Below are 20,036 nucleotides of genomic sequence, written 5' to 3'. Positions count from 1 at the left end.
TAGAATTTGGCAGTTCTTGGTTTACAAAAGTCACTACCTAGACTAGGTCTGTATTTAGATAGCATGTTAAGACTAAAATAATATTTTTAGAAAATTTCTGATAGTGTCTGGAAATTATGAAAACTTCAAATTCAAAGAACAGGTACAATTTTATTAAATATGAAAAAGCTGACAGTATTTATCATTTAGATTTTTGTTTTTAAACTGGATAACACTGCCACCTTCTGGCAAGGACTGATTTTAAAGCTTTCTCTTAAATATTAAAATACAAACAAATAAACAAGCAAAACCACTATTTTTTTTCCTGATGAGACATGCTGCATTAATAAGTAACTGTGAACAGGAATGTGCATTTTGGGGACATTCCCTTAAAATCACAATGTGTAATGTTGTAACCCAACATTCTTTAAAAAGAAAAGAAACTAACACCTCAATGGCCTTCAAGTCATATAAAGGGTCATGAGCCAAAATATGAAAGAAACTCATCAATAGTTCTAGATCATCAAAACTGTAATTTATATTTTTAGCCCTTTAAGTCATCCATTGGAAACCTAACACATGCCTCCTCTAAAAAAGCATAAGGGAAAAAAAACAAAAACAAACCATGTCACCCATCCTCACAAAAATTATGCAAATGGTTTGATTTAGCAAGCAAACAGCAAAAGGCCTTCATCCTGCTCCTGGAATTTCAGAAAAAAACAAAATGATGACTGAGTTATCCTTACCTGATATGGACTTTTAGTTCTGTGAGCTTTGTTACCTAATGTCTCTCAATCTCAGTTTCTTCACCTGAGAACAGGCATAAGAACATCACCTACCTAATTGGATTGTTGTGAAGAGTAAATGAATTGATACAGTAAAGTGGTCCTTAGAACCATGCCTGACACCACAGGAAGCATTCATAAAACTTCAGCTGTCATTATCATTACAAGTGGCTCGAGGTCAGAAATGTACATCCATCTCCTATGTGCCAGGTTTGGCATGATTCTGTGACAGGACTTGATTTGCCTGGTGTGCCAGGAGGGTGGGCTGTGTAAGGTCCATTCATAGCCTGCATAGGATATGTGGTAAGTGTGCTCTGTCATTCTATTGGAACCCTTCTGTTTATGGGATGCCCTTAGAGTGTGTTCCCCTTCTGGCGCTGATTACCCTTGGGAAAATTAATCTTTCTAAGTTCAGCTTCTTTTTGATAAAATGGGGAACAACCGTGCGTATTTCATAAGGCCGCTCTGATGATTAAATCAAGTAATGCACATAGAAATCCCTTTGCACACTTTGTCTTCGAACAGCCTCAACCAAGGTTATCCAGTATATTTACAAAATAACATACACTCCATTGACAACAACATTAGCACCAGTTACATAATACACATTATTGAGGAAATGAGGCCACAGATAAAATGAGATAATTCTGAGAGGGGTGATGGGGTGAAAGAACAATATACCTGCTAGCATAGATATGGCCATAGATAATAAGTATAGTGTAAGAGGCAGGATGATGTGATGATAACACTCTTGGAAATAAAATTGGATAGACCTGGGTATGAATTCTGGTCCTTTGCCATCTGGTGAGGCCTTGATTGATTCACCAAATCTTTTGAACAGGTTTCCTCAGAGTTGGGGATAGTAGGATTACTTGAGGGATTGAATGAGAAAATGTTAAGTGCTTCCCAGTGAGCCTAGGATATAAAAGAACTAAATCCATAGTAATCACAGTTATTCTGAATTATTTGTAAAGGAATATTTTCTGCTTTAAGGACTTGAGTAGCACACAAGCGCAACCCTTCTAAGCATTCCAATTTCTATGTGAAAGAGGTGGTAAAGTAGAAATTGGGACAGACATTGGAAGTGAATTATTTCAGGACTGGGGCATGGAAAACCAGGAAGGGTTAGCGCAAGTATCTTTGAATTGGTTGCTTAAAACAACAGGCACTCGGGGCGACTGCCACGCATAAGCTCTGTGACGCTTTCCAACCTCTTGCTTCACCCTCTAAGCTCTTGGAGAGGGAGAAATTAAGTGGTGGTTCAAACGGGCCCTGCCTCGCCCCGGTCTCACCACAAGGGGGAGCACTTGGGCCCTTGGATACCAGAATGCTGACGTCACAATAGCTGAGGCGGGGCCTTGCGACGAGGTGAGGCCGAGATACTGCCCCAGGGTCATTTTCTTCCTCCTCTCTCTTCAGGCCTGTCGGCGGGGAAAGGTCAGATGACAACCTAAAACTCGGCCAGCCAAGCCCACAGCTGTGATCGCTGGTGAGGTCAACTGCAGCAAGCTGGAGGCATTCATAACCTTCTTTAGGTAGCCCTCATTTGTTTTCCTCATTCTCATCTCGATAGAGGGGTATGTCCAGTGACGGGTCAAGCTGAGAACAACCAGAAACATCCTACGGCCTCCCACCACAGCACTATAGTTAATGGTGCCGATTCCATCCAAACACTTAGTCATCAGCCAACCAGTTGGCTGCCAGCTCATCATCCATCAACCAGTCCTCAGCCAGCCAGGCACGAATCAACAGACTATGAACCAATCAAGCACCAGGAAGTTAGACACTAGTATGAACCCGCTGGACATATACCAACCAGGCACAAGCCTACCTGGCATGAACCCACTAGGCATGAAACAACCGGTCGTCAGTCAACCACGCACAGGCCAACCAGGAATTACTGAAACGGAAATGAGCCAACCAGGCTCCATCCAGCCTAGTGTGAGGCAGCTATTCATAAGCAAACTATACAAAGGCCAATACAGCACAAGTGACCTAGACATGAAACAACCAGACCTGAGCGATTTCAGCATGAACCCACTGCACCTAGGCCAAAGCCAACCCATCGTGATTGAACCAGGTACGAAGCAAGCGGACCTGAGTGAATTTGGCATGAGTCAGCTGCACCTAGGCCAGAGCCAGTCCATCATGATTGAACCAGGTATGAAGCAACAAGACCTGACTGAGTCCGCCATGGGTCAACTGCAGCTACGTGGGAGACAATCCATCCGTAGTAAGCCAGGTATGAAGCAACCACAGGTAGGCCAGAGCCAATCCACCCACAATGAATCAGGTATGAAGCAAGCTGGCCCCAGCCAATCAGGTATGCGTGAACCACGCATGAAGCCACCAAACCCAACAAGCCCCAGCCCAACATGCAGGAACCAACCATGCACGAACTTTTTCCAAATAAGATCTGCAGAGGCTCGAGACTGCATCAAAATTCTGCAGCTAATTCAGGTAAGTTTTTTCTCCCTTGTTCCCTGGAGCTCTGTGGTGTTAGTTTAGGGCTTAAAGAGCAGATAGGATAGGTTCAAATCCCAGTTCTGCTCATTATGGCCTGTGTACACAACCTTTTGGAAGTTACTTTCACCTCTCTAAGCTTCATTTTCCACATTGAAAATCAATAGCATAGTACTATCTATATCAAGAGATTGTTGTAATGATTCAGTAACATAAAATGATTACACATGAATCACCTGACTTATAATAGGAGGCTCAAAAAGCCAGGCAGCCTGGCTGGTGTAGCTCAGTGGATTGAGCACAGGCCTGCAAACCAAGGCATCAAGGTTGGATTCCCAATCAGGGCACATGCCTGGATTATGGCCAGGTCCCCAGTAGGGGGCGTGTGAGAGGCAACCACACATTGATGTTTTCTCTCCCTCTTTCTCCCTCCCTCCCCTCTCTCTGAAAATAAATAAAATCTTTATAGAATCCTTTAAAAAAAAGTCAAGCAGGAACCAATTCATGTAAATTTTAGGGACCTAATATATTGTCCCTCCTGGGGAAGTTTTAACTTTAAAAAAAGGATATTAGGGAAAACGAGTGCTTAACTCAAACAAATGACGTGTTAGTAACAGAATTCAGGTATTGATGTCTAAGATTTTAGGGTAGAGAGTCTTGTTGCTTTTAAGGCCACGCCTACTTGTACAAGCTAATATTTGTCCAGAAAACAATATTCATCCCCAACAAATTTTCCATACAATTTCAGACAGTTCTTTGACTCCTGAAGTCCATGCATTGATAGTCTCAAGTGTCCAAGGAGCTAGGTTAAAATTTCCTAATTTAAAAGTTCAGCCCTGGCTTGCGTGGCTCAGTGGATTGAGCACCAGCCTGTGAACCAGAGGGTCGCTGGTTCAATTCCCGATCAGGGCACATGCCTGGGTTGCAAGCCAGGTCTCCAGTAGGGGGTGTGTGAGAGGCAACCACACATTGACGTTTCTTCTCTCCCTCTCTTTCTCCCTCCCTTCCCCTCTGTCTAAAAATAAATAAATAAAATCTTAAAAAAATAACAGTTCATTATAATGGTTTTCCTGAAAATCATTCTAGTGGGGACAGTAATGGGGACAAACTAAAAGCCACAGTCACTGTGCTGAAGTTCTGTAGCACTCAAGGCAATCCTTTATGTGATGCACAATCTACAGTATTCCATATAAAAACAGTGGCCTCGATTTTTAATACGCTAAATATGTGGCTGGAAAAATGTTTCCAGCTACTAATTTATATACTTTAAATCAGACCAAGTTTCTATTTCCATAGACAATGTGTTCTAATGGACAAAACAAACTACCGGAGGTTTCCTGGTGAAATCCATTTGTTGAAATGATGCTAGGCGCCTCCACAGATCTATCAATAATGAGTTATTTAGCGTTCTTTGCTTTCCATTCTTTTCTATCCCCACAAATTCTTACATCATTTGTCTAAGTGGTACTAATCTGCATGATTAGATCATCCATCAAAATGCTATGCCCAACAGGTTAATTATTCCAGAAGAACACTTTTTCCAGGTACAATATAATTTTAAGCCATTTTTGCTCCTTAGTATGTGACATGTGGTTGGCAACTAATAAATTTACTGTTGAATGACAGTGAATCTCTACACCTGGAAAATTCACCTTCCTGAGCTTCCCAAACAGTGCCCGTTGCTATGACCAGGAGAAAAATACGTTATTAGACCCTCTCACTTTAATGAACCTTTATCTATAATTTCCCTTTGAATTTGCCTCGAGGTCTTGAATATACATTTTGCTTTTCTTGGTAATATCTTTAATGAGTATTCACTGTAGAAAGATACTATTTTAGAAAAGATAATTACTCTGCATCATAGGCATGAATGTAATGATTAATTAGCTTTGGGCTTTATGTACCTTTCCAATACATAGATGTCCATTTACCATAAGTCCTGTATATAAGTCAAGTTTGCAAAACGTTACCTCTTTGCAAGGGAATTTACGAGAGTTTACCACCTTACTAATTCATTCCTTAGCTGAGTATTTTGCAGGTTTTATTTAATGTCCCGTCACTAAAATTCTTCCAAGTATCCTCTGTATGCACCCGTTTTATCCTATTCTTCATCTCCAACACACAGCATGACTGAGGGGTCTAGTCATTTCATGGCTCAACAGCCAGAACTTCTTGCTTTCCATTTATGTGTATGCCATTTATTTCCATAATGTACTGTATGGTGACTATACTTAAGAATACTGTATTGCATTTGTAAAAGTTGCTAAGAGACCTTAAAAGTTCTTGTGACAAGAAAAAAAATGTAACTATATGTGATGATTAATGTTAACTAAACATTTTTTAACATTTTTTATTGTTGTTCAAGTACAGTTTTCCACCTTTACCCCTCACCCCTCCTCACCTCTCCTCGCCCCTCCCCACCACCACAGCCCTCCCCACGTTTTAAAAAAGATTTTGTTTATTTATTTTTAGAGAGAGGGAGGGGAAGGGAGGCGGAAAGAGAGGGAGAGGAACATCAATGTGTGGTTGCCTCGTACACGCCCGCAACTGGGGGCCCAACCTGGCCCGCAACCCAGGCATGTGCCCTGACTGGGAATCAATTCAGCGACCCTTTGCTTCACAGGCCGGCACTCAATCCACTGAGCAACACCATCCTGTGCTGTGTTAACTAAACTTATTGTGGTAATCATTTCTTAATATATACATATATCAAATTATTATTTTGTATACCTTGGACTAACAGTGTTATATGTCAGTTATATCTCAATAAAACTGGAAAAATAAAATTTAAAAAAATTAAGACAGCAAGAGTAATTATTTCTATAATCTCAAAGTGGGGATGCCTTTCCAAGGATGAAATCCAAACCATAGATAATTAATTTGATTGTGTAAAAATGCCATTGTAAAAAGCCAGATAAACAAAGTATACAGTTAAATGGAGAAAAACACCTTTCAGGCAACGGGACAGACTTGTCTGTCAAGTGGATGAGCTTTATAATACATCGACTCTGTGATAGCCACCTTGAATGCTCAGGAAACTTTTGGGCTCCACTTCCTCATTTCTGGTTGCATTTAAGGCTAGTTACCTGGACAACTGACTTTCATACGAGTGAAGTATCAACATAGTTCATCTTCTTTCTGTATATATTCCCTTGTTGTATGTGCCATTGTAGATTTTGACTTAATAAAAGACTGGGGTTAAGCGTTACTTTTCATATACTACCCAGAACATCATATGTTAATAAACACTGGATAAAAACTTCATGATTATGATCTTAAGAATTCATTATTAAACCATCAACTAAAAGTTTTCTCTACTCTGACAGGAATCGGCTGCTTCTGAGAACATGCCGCATGTGGTCAAGCTAACAGCAGCGGGTAAGATGTTCTATGGCATTTTCAGCACTAGACTAAGAAACAAGCCATACGCGTGCACACAGTTCTACTTCCACTTATATTTACTTACATTCCATAAATTGCATGTTGTTTCATTTTCAATCATCTCGAAATGCTTTCTAATTTCCCTTGTGATTTCCTCTTTGCGCCATTGGTTAGGTGTGCACTATATGTGTGAATTTCCCAGTTTCCATCTTGTGTTTCTAGTTTCATCCCATTGACTGGAAAAGATAGTTTGTATGATTTCAGTCTTAAAACTTCCTAAGACCTGGCTGGCGTAGCTCAGTGGATTGAGCGCGGGCTGCGAACCACAGTGTCGCAGGTTTGATTCCCAGTCAGGGTACATGCCTGGGTTGCAGGCCATGACCCCCAGCAACCGCACATTGATGTTTCTCTCTCTCTCTCTCTCTTTCTCCCTCCCTTCCCTCTGTAAAAATAAAAAATAAATAAAATCTATATAAAAAAACTTACTAAGACTTGTTTTGTGGCCTAACATATGGTCTATGGTAGATAAACTTCCCTGTGCACCATTCTGTTTTGGGGAAGAATGTAATGTATATTTCTGGTATGTCCAACTGATCTATAATGTCGTTAGATAATCTATTGATTTATTTTTCTTCTGTCCAATTCCATATTGCAATTGAGGTATTGAAGTTTCCTTTTACCATTATATAATATCCTACTATTATTGTAGAGCTGCCCTTGTCCTCAATTTTGTCAATACTTGGTTCATACATTTTGGAGCAACAATGATCCTTAGTGTATAAATGTTTATAAATGTTACATCTTTTTAATTTATTTGTTATTGTTTTTCAAGTACAGTTGTCTCCATTTTCCCTCTTCCACTCACTGCTCCCCACTCATCCGCACCTCCCACCCTCGGTCCTATCTCCTTTGGCTTTGTCCATGTGTCCTTCATATGTGTTCCTTGATGGCCCTTCCCTATTATCCCTCTTACCCCCTCCCCCAGTTACTATCAGTTTGTGCTTCCAGCACTTGGCCATTGTAAATTGTGCTGTGAACATAGGAGTGTTTTTGAACTGGTGTTTCAGGGTTCTTAGGGTATAGTCCCAGCAGTGGAATTGCAGGGTCAAAAGGCAGTTCCATTTTTAGTTTTCTGAGGAAGTTCCACGCTGTTTTCCACAGTGGCTGCACCAGTCTGCATTCCCACCCACTGTGCACTAGGGTTCCCTTTCTCCACATCCTCTCCAGCACTTGTTGTTTGTTGATTTGTTTATGATGGCCATTCTGACAGGTGTGAGGTGGTATCTCATTGTGGTTTTACTTATTTTTAAAGATTTTATTTATTTATTTTTGAGAGGGGAAGGGAGAGAGAGAAACAGCAATGTGTGGTTGCCTCTCACGTGCCCCCCACTGGGGCCCTGGCCCACAACCCAGGCACATGCCCCGACCAGCAATCGAACTGGTGAGCCTTTGGTTCACAGGCTGGTGTTCTAGCCACTGAGCCACAGCAGCCAGGGTAATCTCTGTCTTTTGATTAGAGCATTTGATCCACTTACATTTTTAATTACTGATAAGGAGGGACTTGTGCTACTTGCTAGTTGTGTTTTATATGTGATATAGATTTTTGTCCCCCATCTTCTTTGTGTTTAGTTGATTTTTATAGCAAAATATTTTAATTCTCCTCTCATTTTCTTATGTGTATAATCTATAGATACCTTGTTTGTGGTTATAATGGGGATTACATTTACCATTCTAAAGTTATAACAATCCAATTTGAATTTATACCAGCATAACAGCAATTGTATGTTAAAACTTCTACACATCTCCATTCCTGCATTTTAGGTCGTGGATATCAGATTACATGCTTATAAATTCTGTGCCCATTAACATACATTAACATACATACATTAATAATTAATGTTATGCCCATGTCTTTCATATCATGTAAACAAAAATTGGAGTTACACACAATATTAAAATAACACTAGTTCTTATAATTCCCCATTCATTTACGTAAACACCTTTACCTTTATTTTTTCAAATGGCTTTGAGTAGTAACTCTGGCTTTGTTTCATTTGAACCCGAAAAACTGCTCTTAGCATTTTATGCAGGGCAGTTCTAATGATAATAAACTCCTTCAGAGTTTTTTTTGGAGGGGAGTGTGGGGAAGTCTTCATTTCACCTCCTTTGAAGACATACACCACGGTTTTGGTGTATATAGATTTCTTGGTTCACAAGTTGCCCTTGGCCTCAGCACTTTGATTATATCAATACACTGCCTATGGCCTGCAAAGTTTCTGATGAGAAATTGGATGATAATCCCATTGGGGGTCCCTTGTATGGGACCAATTCCTTCTTCCTTGTTGCTTTCAAGATTTTATCTTCAGCTTTGGCTTTCAACAGTGTGATTATAATATGTCTTGTTATTGATATGTTTTGGTTTATACTACTTGAGTTTGTTGAGTTTATTGAATTTGTACATTCATGTATTGCGTCAAAGTTGGGAAGCTTTCAGACATTATTTCTTCCGATATTCTAGTTTCCTTCTTTTCTCTCTTTCCTTCTGAGTAGAATAATGTGTATGTTCATCCACTTGATGATGTTCCACAGCTCCCCGAAGTTGTTTTCTTTTAACCCTTTTTTTGGTTGTTTCTCAGACTTGATCATTTCGACTGACCTGTGTACAAGTTCGCTGATTCTTTTTTCTGCTTGCTTGCTTTTGGTTCTGAACCACTACAATGCATTTTTTCATGTTAGTTACTATACATTTCCCCTTTAACAATGCTTAATGGGGTTAACTTTTATCATTTCTATTTCTGTACCCATAGTCTTACTTTGTTCATACAATTTTGCTGTTTGGTGCACATCTTCCTTCAGCTTTTCGAGCTGCTTTAGTTGGTAGAGGTTAGAAAAATGGTGGCCAACTTCCAAGACTCTGTGTTCAGAGCAGCAATTGACGATCAGAGCACAGAAACGCAGTATTTGGAGGGTAAGTTCCTTATGGCCTACCCTGGCTCCAGGAAACAGCTTCAGGCGTTCAGGTTGGTGTCCACAGCTGCCTACGCTGAGCTGGCCAGTGGGAGCTGGGAAGCCACCGGCGGGCGGATGGCTGTATTCCACCGAAATAAACTGCAAATGTGCCATCCAAGCTCTCCTCTGGAAGTTGCAAGTGTTCAAATAAACTCCAGAGCTCCAAAACAGTCACTTCAGACAGTTTCTCCCAGAACAACTGTTGTCTAGATGAAGAGCTGAATTTCTGGTGCTGCCTACCCCACCACCTTCTCTTTACTGTAAAACCTCTAACATATTGTATGTGAATTAATATTTCAGATTTATTAAGAGATGGCTTTGGAGACCGTCCCCTTTTCTACTGCCTGATCGCAGAAGTATTCGGTAAACAAACACCATCAGGTAAAATAAACCCTCCTCCAATTTAATCTGGCATACATTTTGTCTGTCCTGGAAACAAAATACAGTTTGGTAGAATATAGTTACCATTAAGCGGAGGAGACAAAGCATGTAAATACATAAACTCAAGGTTTTTTAAAAAAGAAAGTGTGTGGTGTGTACTCATATGTTTGTGTATTCCTAGAAAAATTTTGGAAGAACATATTCCACACTGTTAAAAGATGGCTAATCTCTTCAAGTTTGTACTCTAAGGGATTTAAACCTTCTACATGATGCAATCCTGTATTATTTGGAATTTTGTCCAGTGAACTTGTATTGCTTTAATAGTTTAAAGACACACACACAAATAGTCTCTTTTGGAGGAAAGAACATTCTAAGTCCAAAGCATTAACTTCTTTGTACCCGCGCTTCCCTCTTCCTAGGCCAAGCGACTGCTGGATTTGCTATGTACTACTTTACATACGATGGCTGGACTGGCAAGTTACTTTACATAGAGGACTTCTTCGTCACCGTACCTTTCCGAGGTCAAGCTACACTTAATATTTTATGAATTAAAATGGTGTCTTTTAATTTAAGGGGTAAAGATGGGGCTTTAGTATAAGTAGGGTGTTTAAGTTAGTGTATGGAACTTGCTTCTATTTTGTGAGCCTGATCGCTCTCTTAGTTCCCCTTGAATAAGGTAAAGACTCAATCAGATTAGAAGATTATTTTATTAGTTCCCATGCAGATTTTAATAAGCCAAGTTTTAACAGCTTTACTTTTTACCTTTACTAAATGCTTTCACATTTGGAGTTGGTTTCTCTAGAAAAGAATAAAAAATATACTCCGTGATTAGATGTTAGTGACAGGACTCATTTCCTCTTCATTGATCATTAAGATAAATTCAAACTCCTTTTTATTACCTTTGGAACTAAATTTCTATTAGGAAAAAGAGATATGAAGAACATTCAGGAGTTGAGTTTCAACATAAGTTATTAAGAATATACAGCTGGATACTGGGGTTTCACATTTTATGGCTTTTAAACTGAAGCAATAACATGTTAAATGGAATTTTCTCATTTTACATTATATCTTTAAAAGGCCTAGGTATTGGAACTGCAATGCTGAAGAGCCTTAGTCAGGTATGTATTAAAATGAATATTCATATTTTGTATGTTATCTTTACTTTATCAAGTATTTTCATTTAACAGGGCCAAATTAGGTAATTTATCTCATCATTTCAATGTAACCTGAAAATACCCTTAAATCTTGTATTGTGTTAAACTGAATTTTCATCCCTAGCTGGTGTGGCTTAGTGGACTGAGTGCCAGCCTGCGAACCAAAGGGTCGCTGGTTCGATTCCCAGTCAGGGCACATGCCTGGGTTGCAGTAGAGGGTGCGTAAGGGGCAACCACACACTGATGTTTCTCTCCCTCTCTTTCTCCCTCCCTTCCCCTCTCTCTAAAAATAAATAAATAAAATCTTTTTAAAAAGTGAGTTTTCAACTCAGATACTCATAGAGTATATTTGAGTTATATTTAATTAAACATTGATTTCTGTATAAACCACAACCACATTATACAGCTTTTTTTGGCCATAAAGAGGAAATAAGCAAAAGGGAGATTAGAAGGTGATTTTATCCATAAAATAGGTCCACCATATGAATATAAGAATAGTATAAAAACAACATCCTTTTGTACTTTGAAAATATACTTTTAGGTAAACTTTTCCTACAGAAGAAAGAAAGAAATACAGTGCAATTGTATTTATGGCAGAACCAATGAGAGGACCTTGCAAATCCACTTCGGACTTTGAAAGGGTGTTTTAAAGCCGAACAGTAGGACTTTGTACAGAACTTCAGTAAGATAAATGTGTTAACGAAGACTATGCTTTCAAGTAAGAGTAATCTCTGTTTTCCAACAGATAGCCCTGAGGAGCGAGTGTAACGGCATGCGCTTCTATGCCGTCCTCTGGAACGGGGCTTCTACTGACTGTGCCACTCCTCAGGGGGCCACGGGCCTTTTCTCCAGGGAGGGCCGCTACCTGTTGAGGATCAACAAAGAAAAACTCCTGTACCTGGCAGGGGAACAGTGAAAGAGCCCTCCTCATTGAGCTTGTGCCAACATCTCAATGTCTCCTGACTCTAAGAGCAGGTTGACTTTGAGTGTTGTTCAATAAAGCAAGGGATTAAACTCCGGTTGGTGTGGACCTTTTACTTTGAAGCAGGTTTTGCAGATAGAGTCACCTCTCCGTTATCCAAACGGACGCACTGATGGCACAGCTGCTGATCCAAAAGAGCACATCATTCACAAATCACTTACACTTGGCTTTAGGATATTGATTTGTTTACCTACCATAATCTCACTGAATGTCAGAGGCCTGTATTTTCACATTTTAACCTATCTGAAATTGGGATATTTCTAACAACTGACAGCATGTTTTTCTTAGAGGTAAATAATGTGTCTTAGATTTCATGTATATGAATGTGCTTGATTATAAATCAATGTGAGGGACAAAAATAATTTAAAATCATGTTGCTAAATTTTAAAGAGCTCCCTTAGGAAAAGGTGCTAAGTGAACCGCTTCCCCACTTTGAGATGATCAGGTAGCACCGAGTCTGTGATATCACATTCACAGCAAAACTGCATTTCATCTTTGAGCTCTATAGCGCTTTGCTTATACTTAGGGCAGATAATACATAAACTGCTGTATTTGTATATGTTTCCATCCTTTCTAGAATATAAGCCCTTTGACAGAATTCTGATTATTTTTGCATCCTGTCTTATGACCAGCATGATAGACTACGTGAGTTTGTACGATGTACCAGGGTATGTTATGGGCATAAAAGCTACACAAAGATGATTCAGTCATACCCATTAGTAGGTACCAAGTGGAGCCCTGTGTGTAAAAAAAATACTAGTTTTAGTTTTCTAATAAATTGTATGGACTATCACAGCTATAAGTCCCAAGTGTCTGAGAATGTAGAAGAGACAGCATCTGAATCCTACCTTCCAGAACAGTGACACTGGAATTGGGATTGAAGGAAAAGGAAGTTAGAATATGGGACAGGTTGAGACAGAAAAATATTCTAAGAAAACATCCCGGCATAGGCAGCGATGGGAATAGGAGAGCAAAGCATGTTCAAGAAGCAAGTGGTGTGTTAAAGATAAAATATAACGTATATTGGCAGTAGGGTACTGGAGAGAAGAAAGATAGGATTAAAGTCTAGCTGGTATCATACATGAAGGACCTTGTCTGCATGCTAAGGAGTCCTTGGTTCTGTAGGCAATGGTGAATGACTGAAGACTTCAGAAAGAAAATTTGTTTAGAGACAACTATGTCACAATAATATGGCACATGGGTTATAACAGGTGGCAAACACAAGGCCCGCGGGCCGAATCCGGCCCTCCACCTTGTTTTATCCGGCCCAGCACCACGTTTCTACCCAGCGGCAGTGCCGAGCTCTCTCTTAACTGTTAGGGAGTAGTTACATGTATCCAGTCTTAAAACTACATTCTGCCCTTTGAAAGCAACTGCGAGGCCGATGTGGCCCCCGGTGAAAATGAGTTTGACACCCCTGGGTTAGAAGAACAGGGTAGCAGACACTGTATGTTAGCTCAAATTCAATAGCCATTCGAAACCCCTTACCAATTGCCTTCCTTATCGTAGAAAACATGATTTGCCAATCTTCCTTGAGCTACCTGTGGCTATATAAGCTCTAGTCAAGATATACACAGATAACCAGAGAAGGGCTCTAAAAAAGCACTTAGTTTTCTAATAAATGGGGGTTGGAAGCATCTGGTAGACATTTTGTGCTAACTCTTCTTACTTTGAGTGTCTATGTGTTTTCCAGAAGTGCAGTAGCCATTCTGTGAATACAGGGTGACAAATCAACATGCTAAAGACTAGAGTGAAGCCCTGGCTGGTGTGGCTCAGTGAATTGAGCACCAGCCTGTGAACCAAAGGGTTGCCGGTTCGATTCCCAGTCAGGGCACATGCCTGGGTTGTGGGCCAGGTCCCCAGTAGGGGGCACACAAGAGGCAGCCACACACTGATGTTTCTCTCCCTGTCTTTCTTGCTCCCTTCTTGTCTCTCTAAAAATAAATAAATAAGATCTGTAAATAAATAAAAAATAAATAAATAAAATCTTTAAAGAAGACAAAAAGACTAGAGTGGAGGGAAGAAATGTCTTGGGGCTTCCTGGCACCAATGAGATTCCGTCCCAACACTGCACTGCCCAACTGCAGACTTGAAAGAGGCTCTTATTTACTTAAGCTGCTGCTAACGGGCTTCCTGTTACTTGCAAGAAGACATTCGGAAGTGACGGAGAGCAAGATTTAGGGCAAGCAGATTAACCGGAAGGTTGCCGTAGTAATCATTCAGGAAAGTGATGAAGACTTGAATGAGGGCAAGAAGAGAAGGTAGAACAGATATGAGGAACTGAAATAAGGAGAGAGAGGTAGAGACAACCTAGTTTTAGGCATATTGACACTGGGGCTATCTATGGCATGTATGATGGATACAACTGTTGCGCGTGGGTCACCGGCCAGCAGTGACCACGGAACGCTGTGGATGGCTCGACGATAAAGACGTGAGAAAAAACGACACATGCACAGAGACAGACTAGTTTCTGTGGGGAAGTAGGGACGAAATGGCCACCCCCCCTAGTGGGGAGCGTGCTGATTTACCGTCCATACCTGCTTTTATTGGGCTCATTTTGCATAATAATTCAGGTAAAGCACAGTACTCATTAGGAGGAAGTAAGGAACTATAGAAAACAAAGAACTCTGCCGGTCTATTGAGTTGGGGGTCAAAGAGCTGTAAGACTGAGGAACAAACTAACTTCCTCCTAAGACCCTTCTCATTCAACTGAGAGCATTCTAAACAAAGAAGGTTTCACAGTAATTTATATGTTCTTTCTTAGGCCTGATCACCCCGGGATCCGCACTTCCCAGTACCGAGCTGTACTACCCTGTCATTGTTTCAGGCTTAGGTGGAGCAAGGGAACTAAGGCCACCGAGAGATAAGGAGATTTTCTTCCGGACACTGAGAACTCAGACTTTGTCAAAGCCGAGGAGTGAGGGTCCATCACCCCCTTTTGCTGCAGCCCCCCAAGTCCTTCTTTTGGGAGGCCTCCCAAAGTGATCGTGCCTGGCTTAGGTCGTTCCCCCCGTGGGGAATCTTACCTGTCTTTGGCTAACCAACCAAGCTTTTTGGGGTTCAGCAGCAGAAGCAGCATTCCTGCCAGGGAGATAAGCTTTTGTCTCCTTGCTGGCTCACGGTTCCAAGGGCGTTCCCTTAGCTTTAGCCTAGGCAGGGGTTTCAGCCTCTGATACCAGTCAGGGCGGTTCCCAACATACGACTAATAAATACCCAGAAAGGAAGCTCTGCAGCTCTGGAGAAATATGGCAGCTGGACATACAAGTAATGAGAACACAGAAATGGTGCCTGCAGCCAGGGAACTATGTTGAAGGGAAACGAAAGGGCATACTGAACGAGGAGAAAAGACTAGGAAATAGAACCTGAATAGCCTAGGCGTGAAAGGCTTCAGAGCAGGAGAAGCAGAAATAACAGAGCAAAGGAGGAGTGCATTTCGAGGAGGGAGCAGCCAAGAGTGAGTCACTGCAGGAAATTCAAGTACACGTATAAAAGCCAGGGTGTCACAAGTCAGGAATTGCAAGTGAGGAAGAAAGTGGCATTCATTGCTTTTGTATGCGGCATGACAATTATAGCGTACAGAAAAGGTAGCTCGAGAGGAAGAGGCAGGCTTAGGGAAAGGTTTTTGTTATTGCTGTTTTTAGAGAAAGATCAGAAGCTATTCAGACGCTGAGGAAAGGAAATGAGTGAAAGAAACACCAAGGATTGAAGGTACGGTACTGGACAATATGGAAGGAGAGCAAGCTGGAAACCAACCAGAAGCACTGGCCTTAGAAAAGGGGCCAGTAAAGACGCAAGTCTTAAAGGCACATGTGCAGAAGTTGTGAGTGATTACAACTAATAGCTGATGTTTTTTCTCTAAGTAACGGGAGACGCAACCATCTCTGGCAGGTATAGGAGGCCTGGGACTGAAAGGAAACCCCCCAGGAACCAGTCTAAGGCCTGCTCAGCAGCACTGGAGGCCCCATGGAGCATATGGTCCCCTGAAATGGTTACAGGCGTTTCTGGACCTTTAAGACGAGTCAACATTAATAAAACAAAGAGACAAAGTCACCCCCGAGTGTCATAAAATATGTATAGTTTATTCCAGCTCTGGGAAATGAAAAAATAGGATAGGGAAGATATCCTTCCACACACCATTGTAATTTAGCCGCCATTAATTAGAAAAAGCTAAAGCAAATATATATGTGTATATGGATTTATATATACACATACATATTCTTTTCAGGTTTCAGTATCATCAGTACTCACATAGTCACTCTATTTTTTTATAAATACCCCTAAAATTCATCAAATGCATCCTAATAGTACTACTTCTGCCTCTTCACCAATCATTGAATATTGTTTGGATTGCATTTCCTGTTTGTGTGTAATCGTTTACGTGATTGGTCAACCTATACATTAGAAAGTGTAAAGAATACATTTGCTTCAAAGTAATGCTTTATGCGTCAATTACCCACGACATGATTTTTTGCATCATTATTTGGAACGTCACACATCTGTAGCTCTCTGTGCAGACTGCTTCAGCTTCTAGTGCTGTACATATCTGCGTCTTCTGGGTGGGACTGCCCGTGATCCATGAGCTTGGGGTCAGGCACAGAGTGTGTAGCACCTGATAAAGTATTGAAACGAAAAAAAAAAAAATCAGTCACTCGTTTAACAAATTGATTGCACGTCCTAGGAATACAGCAGTGAAAAACATCAAAAATCTCTGCTAACGTGGACATAACATTCAAGTCGGGTGAGACGGAAAATAAAAGAAATAATGTATCAGATAGTGGTAAGTGCAGTGCAGAAAAATAAAACTGGGAGGGGCATGTGCAGTGCTGGGGTGACTTGCGATGTGACATGGGGGGCCGGGGAAAGCCTTCTAGAAAAGTGACGATTGAAGCGCATGAGGATGTCAGCCCTGTAGGTGTCTCAGCAAAATGCCTTCAAGGAGAGAGCAAATGTAACAGACCTCAGGCATGTTTTCCAAAGGAGGGGATTTCCAAAATAGATTGGAGATGTTTTCTGAGAGAGATTTTTAAACGTGAGAAACTACAAGAATGGAGTTGATGTTTACTGAGACAGGGAAAAATGTGAGAGAAGCAAATTTGGGGGAAGGCTAATGAAGTGTTAGGTTTTAAACTTAAGTGTTAAGAAATAGGCATCTGGCCCTGGCTGGCGTAGCTCAGTGGATTGAGCGTGGGCTGCGAACCCAAGTGTCACAGGTTCGATTCCCAGTCAGGGTACATGCCTGGGTTGCAGGCCACGGCCCCCAGCAACCGCACATTGATGTTTCTCTCTCTTTCTCTCCCTCCCTTCCCTCTCTAAAAATAAATAAATAAAATCTTTTTTTAAAAAAAGAAAAGAAATAGGCATCTGAGTACAAATGTTATTTGTACTCAGCTAACAATGTGAATCTGCAGACTTCAGGAGAGACCTGGGCTGGTTTATACATTTTAGTCTTAACCTATACATGGCATTTAAAACTATGGGGACTACATGAGATCATCTAGGGCCTCAGAGAAGAGGTGTAAAGACTGAACCTGTTGGACACTCCAACTGTTTGAAATTAAGATGAGGAGACTGTAGCAGACAAGACTGAAAATGAAGAGCTAGTTTGTGAAGTAAGTGAACCAAGAGCGAGTAGTGTCCCAATGGCCAGGTGAAGAGACTGTTGCAAGGAGGAGGGAGTAATCACCTGTGTTTAAAGCTACGGATGGACCGCATGAGGCGGACATTGACAATGGATCCCTGCATTTAGCAACGTGTGTGTCACGGGTAATCTTCATAAACTGGCTGTGTGCCAGGCAAGATGCTATGTTATTTTCATGCATTATCTCAGAATACCACCCTGAGATAGATGATGCTCTTATATTATCCTTGTTTTATAGATAGGAACATTTTAAATTAGAGAGGATTAGAAACGGCCAATGTCACTCAGCTGATAAGTGGTAGAGCCAGGAATGAATCCTGGTTTACCTGGTCCCCAACACAATAACCCCCCCAGCTTTTCAGTAAAATGGGGGCTAGAGTGGTAACAATGCCATATAATTATGTTTAGTATTCGGTATAATAATGTGCACAAAGTTCTGCATATCATACCTTGTGCATGGCAAGTAGGCAAAAACAACTATTTTTACACTTCCTTTGTGACATCAGAAACAAATATTTTTCAGAAATTTATTTTTATTTTCATTATGTTTTTCAAAATTGGACTCTTTTTAGATGATTTTGTTACTTTTAGGAAACACACCTTTTTCTATAGAAAAGTTTAATTTCCAGTTTTATGAAGAAAACAAAGAGGAGAAACAGATTAATATATAATGATTTATTCAACACCTATCATTTCACAAACATTTTGTATTTTATAAAGTGTGATGAACCTATATGCAACTTAACCAGCAAATATATTGCAAACAACCAGATCATTAGTACTCACTACCCATGGAACTAATACAGCTTTCCACAGGATACAGATGTTTAGTTTTAGGGGGTCTGCAGATAGAATTCATGTGATTTATGAAATTGCATGGGAGAAATTGTCTTTATTTTCATTAACGTCTGGCTAAAAATAGATCTTTCCTTCAATAATGACTGTAGGAAACAAATCACAATAGTATTAACAGCACTGCAGATTTTATCATTAATAGAGATCACAGGTATTTTCATATTACACTGCTGTTGCAGTTATCTTGAAATATTTACACTGACCACTACTTTAAAACTATGGCCTAAATTAGATCTTTTGTTAGATATTGTTGTTTAAAACATTGAAGGAAGCTCACATATTACTATGTATTTTATTTTATGCATTTAAGAACATTGTTGTCCCCCTGGCTGGTGTGGGTCAGTGGATTCACTGCCAGCCTGTGAACCGAAGGGTCAGCAGTTCGATTCCCAGTCAGGGCACATGCCTGGGTTGCAGGCCAGGTCCCCAGTAGGGGGCACGCAAGAGGCAACCACACATGGATGTTTCTCTCCTTCTCCTTCTCCCTCCCTTCCCCTCTCTAAAAATCAATAAGTTAACTCTTTAAAAAATAAATAAAAGCACTGTTCTGAGAAGGGGTCCATAGCAGACAAAAAAGGTTAAGTGATTCTGTTTGCTCCTTTCGCAAATGTATCTTTACTGCCACCTTGTGACAGCCTTTGGTCAGTGCAAGTAAGAAGTGTACTGAGAAATGCATGTCATTTTCTTTTTTATCAGACACACTATAAACACTTTTAACATATAGATCACCTGTGGGTCTGCTGTTATTATTTTTAACATCTTGACTGTCAGACACATCTTCCTGCCTCTTTACATGACTGGTATTTTGTTTGTTGGCACGGCGGATGCTGTATAAAAGAATTGCAGAAGCTGCACGTGATAATCTACCTGTCAGGGAACCCTTTCCCTATTTGAGGAAGGGTGAAGGGATTATCGTCTCAATCCGATCAGGCATTGAACTGAGTTGCAGTTCCAGTAACTCAGCCAACTGATTCCTCTCTATTCCTCAGGGATGGCACTTGCAAGCTGTATCACAGCCCGAGAAATTTCCATCTCGCTCGCACTAAAAATAGGTAGGAAATTTGATTTTTGCCCTTCAGAGGTTTCGACATTGCTATTTAGTCTCTTGATCAATACAAAAGTGGGCAATATCATAAGGAGGGAGATGAGTCATGTATTGTTGGCACAGGTCACCCCTCTAAATCAGGAATCAGCCAACGTTTTCTACAAAGGACCGACCAGAGTCGCCGTTTCCAACTTCGTAAACCAGAGGGTGCCCGCCGAACCACTCAAGTCTGCCTCCGCAGTGCGAAAGCGGCCAGATAACACATAAACGGGCAAGTGTGGCTGTGTTCCAATACAATTTTATTCGTGTACACTGAGGTCTGAATGTCATAGAATTTTCACTTGTCAAGAAGTATTTTTCTTTT

At 40.7% G+C, this 20,036-nt stretch overlaps 2 protein-coding genes across 2 annotated transcripts in view; one reads left to right on the top strand and one right to left on the bottom strand.

Moving 5' to 3' along the window:
- Positions 1-2,414: 2,414 nt before the first annotated feature.
- On the top strand, positions 2,415-12,068 carry SATL1 (spermidine/spermine N1-acetyl transferase like 1). The gene is made up of 6 exons (XM_045847389.1): positions 2,415-3,224; positions 6,554-6,605; positions 9,918-9,998; positions 10,418-10,519; positions 11,076-11,116; positions 11,898-12,068. The coding sequence occupies exons 1-6, from the start codon at positions 2,415-2,417 to the stop codon at positions 12,066-12,068; spliced, it is 1,257 nt and encodes a 418-aa protein (XP_045703345.1).
- Positions 12,069-16,192: 4,124 nt separating this feature from the next.
- Positions 16,193-20,036, bottom strand: part of APOOL (apolipoprotein O like) — a 38,695-nt gene continuing 34,851 nt past the window's right edge. Inside the window, exon 9 of the mRNA XM_045847453.1 lies at positions 16,193-16,743. Within this exon, the coding sequence (XP_045703409.1) occupies positions 16,655-16,743 (89 nt within the window). The 3' untranslated portion in view covers positions 16,193-16,654. The remainder of the gene's footprint in view (positions 16,744-20,036) is intronic.

The sequence above is a fragment of the Phyllostomus hastatus genome, unplaced genomic scaffold (genome assembly GCF_019186645.2).
Source record: "Phyllostomus hastatus isolate PE091 unplaced genomic scaffold, TTU_PhHast_1.1 phas_contig_551, whole genome shotgun sequence".
NCBI lineage: Eukaryota > Metazoa > Chordata > Mammalia > Chiroptera > Phyllostomidae > Phyllostomus > Phyllostomus hastatus.
Note: the sequence above shows the minus strand (reverse complement) of the source record. Positions and strands in the feature narration are given on the sequence as shown.

Coding starts and splice junctions, on each gene's coding strand:
- SATL1 (XM_045847389.1), top strand. CDS start 2,415: ATGGTGCCGATTCCATCCAAACACTTAGTCATCAGCCAACCAGTTGGC. Junction 3,225..6,553: donor AAATTCTGCAGCTAATTCAG/GTAAGTTTTTTC, acceptor CTACTCTGACAG/GAATCGGCTGCTTCTGAGAA. Junction 9,999..10,417: donor CGGTAAACAAACACCATCAG/GTAAAATAAACC, acceptor CCCTCTTCCTAG/GCCAAGCGACTGCTGGATTT.